This window comes from Eutrigla gurnardus (assembly GCF_963514095.1).
Source record: "Eutrigla gurnardus genome assembly, chromosome: 6".
NCBI lineage: Eukaryota > Metazoa > Chordata > Actinopteri > Perciformes > Triglidae > Eutrigla > Eutrigla gurnardus.
In genome coordinates, this window is record NC_139920.1 from 14594192 (window position 1) to 14606472 (window position 12281).

Genomic DNA, 12281 nt, shown 5'->3' on the forward strand with positions numbered 1-12281 from the left:
GAATAAAACACTTTTCAAAGTTTATTGCCAGAAATACAAAAGTTCTAATGTTATGCATAATGAACTCAAAGCCAAAGAGTACATAACAACATATAATTGCAACTTGGAAACAATATAGTGGTTTTTCTTGATACATATCATTTGAAACAGTAATAAAATATACAAAATTCACTTGAATTTGAGCGGAAGTTACACTTGAATGATAAAACAAGCACAAAGTCAAACTGACACTCTATGAAATAGTCAAAAGTCTCATATTATGACAAATACTATTGGAATTTAGCTTTTTAATATATATATATTCCTCTCAAATGTTGTTTAATTTTCTTTTTCTTATTTGTACACTGTATTCTAAACTATAATACAATACCATCTCTTTACCACCAAAGCCATAGTTTTGTCTTGCAAAGTAGCTTGTGATCTACTGCTCCCTCTGGTGGACATAACAAGACAGCAGTGTAGATAAACAGCCCTGATGTGGAGGAAACCATATATACAATTACTGATATAAAAGTAATATTAGATTATATGCTTTAATACCATTAACAGCTTTCATATCAATGTTATATTCTTGTTTTCAAAAGTTGATTTGTCCACAGAGACTGAAATAATGAGAGGGAGAGAGAGGATGCCATGATTAAAACAAACCCTTTTTATACTCTGAATACATGGTAGCACACCTTTGTTGGGTTTTTGTATACTGCACGTTTAGCTACAGGGGAAATTAGTATACAGGTTGCCAGGGCCCCTTGCAACAGTGATCTTGTTGTCAAGTCCGTCTGCAGCCTCAGCCAGAGGCAAGTAGGACTGGTTGAGAAAGTCACTGCCTGAGCCGGGCAGGATGCAGACGGAGCCATCAGTGCAGGAACTGTGACATGTTTGGAAGTGCTCATAACTCACCTCCGGGCCTTCTTTCTCTCCGGCCTCCTTGTGGACATATTTGTTCCGCTTTGGGCAAAGAATGACACTGTCTTTGTTCAGAGTCACATAGTCTGGAAAGACGTCCGTCCCCGGGACACCATCCGTCTCCCCTCCGCTGCAGGAGTGTCTCTCTGGTGACAGGAGCTGGGTCAATCCCTCGGATCCTGAGACCTCATCCTCAGACATTATCTCCACCACGGATGAAGCGGTTTCGTCAGAGCACTGCTTTGCCGTTACCGGAGGGTTCTGAAGTGTGAGCACAAAGTGGTTGACTGTTAACACCTCGGAGCACTGACGCACATTTAAAGGTTGAGTAGGTGATTCTATTCAGAAACACTTTTTGTTATATTACTTGAAATCCTCGCAAAAATACCGATAGCCATCAATACATTAAATGCTCTGATATAAAAAAAAATCTAAAATGTCATCTGTGGCTGTGGCAGGAATGTAAAACCCCTGTCCAATCAAAAAAGTCGGGCTGGAGAAAATAATTGGACGGCCTGCCCTTCTGTCAATGCTTACTTCCTGATTGCTCGCACTCTGTTGATCTCGAGCACTTGTTTGGCGCTCTCACTTTATAGTTATCTACTTGTGTTTGACCTATTTGATGTCTGAATCTACACATTTATAAATAGCATCTATATCATAAAATGTACACTTGGATAGCATATATTACGTTAAATTAGTCATAGTCCAAGTCTACTTTTCCACTGGGACAAAGAAAACAAACAAACAAAACACTGTCATCATTGTGATGTGTTGGTGCATGTATCATGTATTATAATACATTCTGCAGTTAAATAATTTACCCATTTTGGCCCGTTGATCTCTGTCAGAAAACCTTGTAGGACTTTGTCAAGGTCGGGCACCGGTGGCCAAAAATACAGCTTGAGTTTACTATAAATCACACAAAACAACAGACATGAAAATAACCTTCATGGTCGAAAGTCATTGAAATAATTGGTATTTTTGTTGGGATTTATCATTAAACTGAACGAGTTGGAAAACAGTCCTACCTGAGGTACATGTAAAACAGGGAGATGATGATGATGGCAATGATCAGCAACAAGACAGGGATACAAAACACGAGCAATGAGCCTGTAAAAGTTATTCATTCTGCATTAAGGTTTGGATGGTTTTATTTTGTCTGAGTAACAAAGAACTTAATTTCATATGTTTATAATGTTAATATTTTAATATATCACAGCATAACAGTGCATTTTACACACTAGCTACAATTGTTAAGCCACAAGTACATTTGAATAAACTGCTTGTTGACGTTCTTACAAATGAACAGATTAAGACTTATTTTATACAAACCAATGGGGATTACTAAATTAATAATATGTGTATTTGATCTCAGTGGGACCTTACCTATATCAGTGGGGGTGTTACCAGTAAGTTCATCGGACCAATCACTCCAGAGGCCTGAGTAAATAGACCCATTGGGTTTAGCTCTGACCCTGACGCTGTACTGGCTACCTGATGGGACCTCTAGACACGTGCCGGTCTCAGAGCCCTTTAAAAACGCCGTCTGGGGACAGAAAGGTTGATTTTGAAATTCAGTGGTAAGAACATTAAATATCATACACCTTTTGCAGTTTTGCATTTCTGTTTAACTATATCTCAATACTGACTTTAAATGCATTTGTTTGAAAATCCCACTTCCACACGTATCTGCATATTTGCAGATCCTCATGTTTTTGCAAAATAATTTGTCTTGCAACATCCAGCATTGTACCATTATCATAAATCACCTTGCTGATTTTTTTACTTTCAATTTGTCCCTTAAGATGTAATATTTCACTTTTTGGTGCCACCTAGTGGTAATATAGAGTATAACACTGCCAGGAGTGATACTCTCCTGTAGCCTTGTAATCAGAATAATAATTATTAATAATAATGAATACAGATATGTGTACATACAATTCTAGTTATATAACTTTAACTATACTATTAAAAATAGTAAATGTGGTCAATATGTATGGTTGTACAACAAGGTATTTGTAGGGAATGCAAAAAGGCCATACGTGACATCTTACCATCCACCCGTCTACCCCTCTGATCTGGTAGCTGACTTCATACTGCAGGTGAGCCGACAGAGACAGAAGAGGAGCTTCCCATTTCAAGCACAACTTGTATTTCACCATAGATCCCTTCAGATGACACGGTGGGGACGTTTTAACTAAGAACAAAAAAAAGCAAACATCGTTTGGCAGTAGTCAAAGCCACGGAATCACACTTTCAGGTGTGATGGGAAAGAGGTTAATACTGTAGGTAAAGAGCGATGTGGCAATTATTACAAGCTTGGTACTACAGTAAGGGAGGAATACACTCTGCTGCAAGTAGTGTAGCTACCTTGATCTCCCCTATAGCTGTCTAGGTGAGAAATCTTTCTAAGAATGCCATATTCATAACAAAGTGAGTCACTGAAAAGGTTTGCTGAATATTGCTGTGAAATACATGTTTGAGCAAATCTGATTTTAAATTCTGGGTTAAATTCATGCAGAGGAAAGGGTGTATGTATTCGGCTACACACTGAAATAGCAACAATTTTTTCAATTTACAAATCCAGATCCAAAAGGCACAAGGAAAGAAGGAACACAAATCCCTCACTGTTCTTGTTGACAGTGAACTCTTTAGCAAAGAAGGTTCTGCTGAGTGGCGCTGAACTGCTGCTGAGTTTGACTCTGAGTCTTCTGGACTCGTCTCCATGGAAACGACACAGTTGGGTCAAGTCCCTGTCAGCGAGACACTCGGTCCATTCTGTCCAGCCCGAAGCTTTGCTGTAATATCAACACATCAAATCACAAACAAGGTGAATGTCAATTTTAACAGTTTCTAAGCTTATTCTATATTGGTATTTTTTATTTAACATATTTATATTTATTGTATTAGTTTGCAACATGTTACCTATGTTGCACAAATGAATGCCATGTGTCTAGTGTTTACTGTGAAGGATGTAAACAAAAACAATCCGGTATTCAACTAAAAGTCAGTTTAATGTTAGCATAGCATAATGGGAAGCCTTTAATCAATCACTGGAATGAAGTAAGTCATGCACCTGAGGCCCAGCTTGTATAAAAGTGTATACACTTCCTCATATCTGCTCCCATCCCACTGACAGGTGATATTTTGCAGGTCAGACGTGTAGCATGTGAGTGAAATATCATCTGAAAAAGAAGAGAACATTTCCAATTCAAGTATTGTGACCGAGGTCACAGGATGATATGCTGCGTTATGGATAATGACACACTTCACCACATTCACACTCACCTGCACTTTGGGGAACCATGGCTCTCACAGGGTGCGACCAGCCGCTCCAGTGTCCCGTATTGGGATCTAATCCACATCTGACAGTGACCTGGACCTGGACCTCCTCCCCCGGTACAAGAGAGTCCAGTATGTTGCCCTCTGTTTCCTGTAGAATTCACAAACACCAACATTCAATGAATAATATCATAAAATCTACAATCATATTCACTTCACTTTTTTAATTACCAATAGGCCTACAGGTGAAGGAAGGTCATGGATATATACACAAACAGGAGAAAACATAACCTTCAAAGTTTTGTGTTATAACATGCTTGTCTGGGTAAAAGGAAATAAACATCACTGTTTGATTTATTAATGAATCAGTACGATAACAGACCAGCTGGCACATTAAAACCCGCAGTAAATCATTATCAGATCCATCAGATATACTATGCTGTGACTTTTTAAATTACAAATGTAAGATAATTCCACGATGTACTATATTATTACTTTTTATGACATTTTTATAGTTTTTTGTGACATACTATACTATGATATTTTTGTGACATTTTGCCACATACTATTCTCTGACTTTTTTAATCACATATTTGTGACATATTATACAATAACATTTTATGACTACTTTTACAAATATATTGTACTATTTTATAGACATATCAGGACTTTTTGTGATTTTTATAGCATACTATACCTTTAATGATGGCATTACAAAATGATCATGATATTTTTGTCATAAATTACGCCATTTGTTACATCCAAACTAACAAACTAAATTCCATTGTGCAAATATAATGAATTGAACCCTTGTAATAATATTAATTTTTACTTTACTTTTAGTGACTTTATTATCACTTTTATGACATAATATACTACGACTTTTGGCTATGAAAATGATATTAGAAAAACATGTTTGCGACATAAACACATTATTTTTATGGCATTTTTTTCTAACATACAATACGACAAGTTTTGTAATTTACTTTTTCCATACATTTTGTGACATACTACATTATACCTTCTTTTAATGACATACTTAAAGTTTATGACATAAAGTACAATGACATTTTAATGACATTTCTTCGCTTTTGCAACATTCTACACTATGACTTTTTATAGAAATGTGTGCAACATACTACAGTATGATTATTGTAATGACATTTTTAGGGCTTTTCATCATGTGCTATGAGTTTGAAAAGACATTTTTGGAACATACTTCAGCATTACTTTTTTTATGACATATTATACTACTATGTATATTTTTATGAAAAACTATAAAATGTCTATTTAATTATATTTTTGTGACATACTATACGTTTGCTGTAGATAGATAAAAGACAGTATGGACAAAAGCACAGCACATCACTCATATGCTGGGCATGTATACTTAAATTAAATATAAACTTAAAAACATATTTATGCTCAAAATGATTGTGTGTGTGTGTGTGTGTGTTTACCTCCTTTGTATTCTCTCGCAGCCCCTTGGATGAGTAGCGAATCCTATACATCACATTGTCTTTGCAGTATTTCGAGACTTTTGTGAGCCATGAAACCTTCAGCTGTCCTACTTGGCCATTTTGGTGCAGAGACACACTGTAGGGGGGATCCAGGAGAACTAGAGACAAAAAGGTGATAAAAAAACAACAATAAGGATTGACTTCACATTACAGAATCCATGGTGAAAATAATGAACTGGTGTTGCAGGTCCCGTTTCTTCATTGGTGCATTTATTTTCCTGAATGATGCAGTTGGTCTCCCCTTTACAGACTAGCCCTCTTTATGTCAAACACATGAAGTAAATATGTGCTATTTTTGTTTGTGGGGTTCCTAAACAGTCTTGGAACTATAGACCGAGGGCATTCAGAGGATGTAGGGCTTTCCTACTTTTATTGACAATAAGCGCAAATACCCAAAATAAATTTGATAACACATTGCAGCATACTTTTTTCAGGGGAAATTCAGGGGAGGTACATGGAAAACAGGGAGATGATGATGATGGCAATGATCAGCAACAAGACAGGGATACAAAACACGAGCAATGAGCCTGTAAAAGGTTATTTATTCTGCATTAAGGTTTGGATGGTTTTATTTTGTCTGAGTAACAAAGAACATAATTTCATATGTTTATAATGTTAATATTTTAATATATCACAGCATAGCAGTGCATTCTACACACTAGCTACAATTGTTATCCCACAAGTACATTTGAATAAACTGCTTGTTGACGTACTTACAAATTAACAGATTAAGACTTATTTTACACAAAACTATGGGGATTACAAAATAAATAAATATGTGTATTAGACACTGAGATGAGTCTCAGTGGGACCTTACCTACATCAGTGGGGGTGTTACCAGTAAGTTCATCGGACCAATCACTCCAGAGGCCTGAGTAAATAGACCCATTGGGTTTAGCTCTGACCCTGACGCTGTACTGGCTACCTGGTGGGACCTCTAGACACGTGCCGGTCTCAGAGCCCTTTAAAGACGCCGTCTGGGGACAGAAAGGTTGATTTTGAAATTCAATGGTAAGAACATTAAATGTCATACACCTTTTGCAGTTTTGCATTTCTCTTTAAATATACCTCAATACTGACTTTAAATTGTTTTCCATTCCCTGGAGAAAATCCCACTTCCACACGTATCTGCATATTTGAAGATCCTCATGTTTTTGCTAAATAATTTGTCCAGCAGTACTATTATCATAAATCACCTTGCTGATTTTTTACTTTCAATCTGTCCCTTAAGATGTAATATTTCACTCTTTGGTGCCACCTAGTGGTAATATCAAGAATAACACTGCCAGGAGTGATACTCTCCTGTAGCATACACTTACAGCCTAGGTGAACAAAAACTTGCAATCAGAATAATAATAATTAATAATAATGAATACAGATATTTGTAAATACAATTCTAGTTATATAACTTTAACTATACTATTAAAAAAAAAATGTGGGCAATATGTATGGTGTACTACAAAGTATTTGTAGGGAATGCAACAAGGCCATATGTGACATCTTACCATCCACCCGTCTACCCCTCTGATCTGGTAGCTGACTTCATACTGCAGGTGAGCCGACAGAGACAGAAGAGGAGCTTCCCATTTCAAGCACAACTTGTATTTCACCATAGATCCCTTCAGATGACACGGTGGGGACGTTTTAACTAAGAACAAAAAAAAGCAAACATCATTTGTCAGTAGTCAAAGCCACGGAATCACACTTTCAGGTGTGATGGGAAAGAGGTTAATACTGTAGGTAAAGAGCGATGTGGCAATTATTACAAGCTTGGTACTACAGTAAGGGAGGAATACACTCTGCTGCAAGTAGTGTAGCTACCTTGATCTCCCCTATAGCTGTCTAGGTGAGAAATCTTTCTAAGAATGCCATATTCATAACAAAGTGAGTCACTGAAAAGGTTTGCTGAATATTGCTGTGAAAAACATGTTTGAGCAAATCTGATTTTGAATTCTGGGTTTAATTCATGCAGAGGAAAGGGTGTATGTATTCGGCTACACACTGAAATAGCAACAATTTTTTCAATTTACAAATCCAGATCCAAAAGGCACAAGGAAAGAAGGAACACAAATCCCTCACTGCTCTTGTTGACAGTGAACTCTTGAGCAAAGAAGGTTCTGCTGAGTGGAGCTGAACTGCTGCTGAGTTTGACTCTGAGTCTTCTGGACTCGTCTCCATGGAAACGACACAGTTGGGTCAAGTCCCTGTCAGCGAGACACTCGGTCCATTCTGTCCAGCCCGAAGCTTTGCTGTAATATCAACACATCAAATCACAGACAAACAAGGTGAATGTCAGTTTTAACGGTTTCTAAGCTTATTTTATATGGGTATTTATTTATTTAACATATTTATATCTATTGTATTAGTTTGCAACATTTTACCTATGTTGCACAAATAAATGCCATGTGTCTAGTGTTTACTGTGAAGGATGTAAACAAAAACAATCCGGTATTCAACTTAAAGTCAGTTTAACGTTAGCATAGCATGATGGGAAGCCTTTAATCAATCACTGGAATGAAGTAAGTCATGCACCTGAGGTCCAGCTTGTATAAAAGTGTATACACTTCCTCATATCTGCTCCCATCCCACTGACAGGTGATATTTTGCAGGTCAGACGTGTAGCATGTGAGTGAAATATCATCTGAAAAAGAAGAGAACATTTCCAATTCAAGTATTGTGACCGAGGTCACAGGACGATATGCTGCGTTATGGATAATGACACACTTCACCACATTCACACTCACCTGCACTTTGGGGAACCATGGCTCTCACAGGGTGCGACCAGCCGCTCCAGTGTCCCGTATTGGGATCTAATCCACATCTGACAGTGACCTGGACCTGGACCTCCTCCCCCGGTACAAGAGAGTCCAGTATGTTGCCCTCTGTTTCCTGTAGAATTCACAAACATCAACATTCAATGAATAATATCATAAAATCTACAATAATATTCACTTCACTTTTTTAATTACCAATAGGCCTACAGGTGAAGAAAGGTCATGGATATATACACAAACAGGAGAAAACATAACCTTCAAAGTTTTGTGTTATAACATGCTTGTCTGGGTAAAAGGAAATAATGTAAGATAATTCCACGATGTACTATATTATTACTTTTTATGACATTTTTATAGTTTTTTGTGACATACTATACTATGATATTTTTGTGACATTTTGCCACATACTATTCTCTGACTTTTTTAATCACATATTTGTGACATATTATACAATAACATTTTATGACTACTTTTACAAATATATTATACTATTTTATAGACATATCAGGACTTTTTGTGATTTTTATAGCATACTATACCTTTAATGATGGCATTACAATATGATCATGATATTTTTGTCATAAATTACGCCATTTGTTACATCCAAACTAACAAACTAAATTCCATTGTGCAAATATAATGAATTGAACCCTTGTAATAATAATAATTTTTACTTTACTTTTAGTGACTTTATTATCACTTTTATGACATAATATACTATGACTTTTGGCTATGAAAATTATATTAGAAAAACATGTTTGCGACATAAACACATTATTTTTATGGCATTTTTTTCTAACATACAATACGACAAGTTTTGTAATTTACTTTTTCCATACATTTTGTGACATACTACATTATACCTTCTTTTAATGACATACTTAAAGTTTATGACATAAAGTACAATGACATTTTAATGACATTTCTTCGCTTTTGCAACATTTTACACTATGACTTTTTATAGAAATGTGTGCAACATACTACAGTATGATTATTGTAATGACATTTTTAGGGCTTTTCATCATGTGCTATGAGTTTGAAAAGACATTTTTGGAACATACTTCAGCATTACTTTTTTTTATGACATATTATACTACTATGTATATTTTTATGAAAAACTATAAAATGTCTATTTAATTATATTTTTGTGACATACTATACGTTTGCTGTAGATAGATAAAAGACAGCATGGACAAAAGCACAGCACATCACTCATATGCTGGGCATGTATACTTAAATTAAATATAAACTTAAAAACATATTTATGCTCAAAATGATTGTGTGTGTGTGTTTGTGTGTGTGTTTACCTCCTTTGTATTCTCTCGCAACCCCTTGGATGAGTAGCGAATCCTATACATCACATTGTCTTTATAGTATTTCGAGACTTTTGTGAGCCATGAAACCTTCAGCTGTCCTACTTGGTCATTTTGGTGCAGAGACACACTGTAGGGGGGATCCAGGAGAACTAGAGACAAAAAGGTGATAAAAAAAAACAATAAGGATTGACTTCACATTACAGAATCCATGGTGAAAATAATGAACTGGTGTTGCAGGTCCCGTTTCTTCATTGGTGCATTTATTTTCCTGAATGATGCAGTTGGTCTCCCCTTTACAGACTAGCCCTCTTTATGTCAAACACATGAAGTAAATATGTGCTATTTTTGTTTGTGGGGTTCCTAAACAGTCTTGGAACTATAGACCGAGGGCATTCAGAGGATGTAGGGCTTTCCTACTTTTATTGACAATAAGCGCAAATACCCAAAATAAATTTGATAACACATTGCAGCATACTTTTTTCTAAAGAATTGTTAAATGTATTACCAAATCTGTGTTTGTGTGTGTGTGTGTGTGTGTGTGTGTGTGTGTGTGTGTGTGTGACCTTTTATCTACCCCTGAGCATCCCTCAATGGGGGGAGTTGGGAATACATTTTCAATAAGTCACTAATTATTGCAAAAAGAAATGTCTTACAGTCAACAAGCCCTCCAACTCATACGACCAAATAGGTCGTGTGTCACGTCCTCAAATACGACCTCTGGGAGCGTATTGCGGAGATTCTTCCGCAACGATAGTAGTGGTTAAGGTTAGGGTTAGGTCGACGTGTGGGGGGGTCTCTGCCGATGATTGACGGGGGGCGATCGTCTGAGACACCGGAGTGTCGATATTTACTTGACCGCTAGAGGGCGCGCTATTTTGAAACGTAACATATGGTCGTAATTCGGTGCTTGACACACGACCTATGTGGTCGTTTTCTCGAGGAGGACAGTCTGCTTACAGTGGTCCTCCACACAGACAGCTCGACTGTAGAGGCTGGTGTTGGTGTTGCGCTCCACCACTTCAAGGTGTATATCCACAAACGAGAAAACATCCGACTCAGGAAATGAGCAGATGTGGAGGAAAGTTCCCTCTTCTGTTCTCTGGACTGACATTTCACATGTTTTCTCTCTAGGTAGGTTTGGTTAGAATACATGACAAACATGTTAGAGAGGGTGGTATGCATGAAACAGTAAATCAAATCATATATGAAATGTTTTTCATAAAGGTAACTGCAGTTCAAAGTGCTTTACAGGTGGAAAATTCTGTAAAGAGAAATAAAATATAGGTTCATTTAGTTTCACCTTGGGCTGAATTATTGTGGACAACAACAATATTAGACAATTTTGAAGAAATGTACTATTTGTGTGATTTACTGTATATTCAAATACCTGTCAAACTTGTAGAGTAAATCATAAGTTCTGTTTTCTGCAGTCTCAAAGAAGCAGGTGAAATCCTGTTCTGTCCGGGTGAAACATTTAGGATCTTGCTCATCCTTTAAGAGCAAAACATCTGCTCCAGAAATGACAAATATATCCCATGAATTCACTGAAATTACACTAAAGTAACATTGATCAGTGCCCTTCTCTTCCCTACCTTCCCTTGACAGTTGGTTGAGCGTTCCATCCTTGCAATGCCTCCCAGGAAAAAAACTAATTTGAATCCACAAGCTTATAAAGAGGATCCCCCACCTGCAAGGCAAATCCATGGCAGATTGGTAGGTATCATGTATGCTAAACCACCATGGCACTTAAACCACCACCTCACATGCGCATTGTGTGTGTTGTCTTTGGTGCATGATGTTGAGTAGGCACGGTGGGTCGATCAGTGCTGAGGGGTTGGCTGAGAGAGTTGTGCTTAGAGGAGGAAGCCTGCCTTGGCTGTAGTCTAGTTGAAGTAAGGACCAAAAGGATGTTTGTTAACTGAAACGGTGGTAATATGTCATGTATGTTTGCTCTCAAACACTCCTCAGAATTAGATACAAAAACAATTCCTGAATTTAAAATGCTTTTTACTAAGGAAGGATTTATGATATCATCGTGGGAAAACAAAATAAATCATGTTGAGTGTTTCTGTATGGAATATGTTGAAGGCCTTACCTTCAAGGCCTTACCTTCAACATATTCCATGATATAAAAACTTCACAATTTAAAAACTGTACAACAAGATATTAAATTGATCATTGATTTATGATAATTTACTAATTTAAAATCCTGATTATAATATATCTCAAGAGAGTCATTTGCATCTCAAAAGCATTGGTGAACGTACGGGTTCACCTTGAAAAATCTTGGCTATTATCCAAATCAACTGTAAATACATCTGCACTTGTGCGTACAACAGGATTAATTTTAAACCACCTCAGAATAATGGAAAAAAAAAAAAACCTGACTTTTAAAATCAGAAACTCAGTCATCCATAAATGCAGAACAGGGTCCAAAAACCCTGCATGTCTGACCGTACAACAGCATTGAGTCTTTAACA

At 36.8% G+C, this 12281-nt stretch overlaps 1 protein-coding gene across 2 annotated transcripts; it reads right to left on the reverse strand.

Annotated features, from left to right (window-relative positions):
- Positions 1–293: 293 nt before the first annotated feature.
- mpl (MPL proto-oncogene, thrombopoietin receptor) lies at positions 294–11662 on the reverse strand. Of its 2 annotated transcripts, XM_084011160.1 has the most exons (19): positions 11394–11662; positions 11189–11309; positions 10759–10928; positions 9793–9950; positions 8456–8600; positions 8244–8352; positions 7791–7960; positions 7217–7359; positions 6529–6688; positions 5652–5809; positions 4198–4342; positions 3986–4094; positions 3538–3707; positions 2964–3106; positions 2296–2455; positions 1938–2019; positions 1731–1818; positions 901–1167; positions 294–602 (listed from the first exon to the last, which is right to left on the reverse strand). In XM_084011160.1, the coding sequence occupies exons 1-19, from the start codon at positions 11503–11505 to the stop codon at positions 564–566; spliced, it is 2649 nt and encodes an 882-aa protein (XP_083867286.1). In that variant the 5' UTR covers positions 11506–11662; the 3' UTR covers positions 294–563. The 2 variants fall into 2 exon arrangements, with proteins under 2 accessions (XP_083867286.1, XP_083867285.1); XM_084011159.1 differs by having other exon boundaries at positions 294–1167; positions 11394–11660.
- Positions 11663–12281: the final 619 nt, after the last annotated feature.

Coding starts and splice junctions, on each gene's coding strand:
- mpl (XM_084011159.1), bottom strand. CDS start 11,505: ATGGATTTGCCTTGCAGGTGGGGGATCCTCTTTATAAGCTTGTGGATT. Junction 10,929..11,188: donor TTACTCTACAAGTTTGACAG/GTATTTGAATAT, acceptor AAACCTACCTAG/AGAGAAAACATGTGAAATGT. Junction 4,095..4,197: donor CATGGTTCCCCAAAGTGCAG/GTGAGTGTGAAT, acceptor CTTCTTTTTCAG/ATGATATTTCACTCACATGC.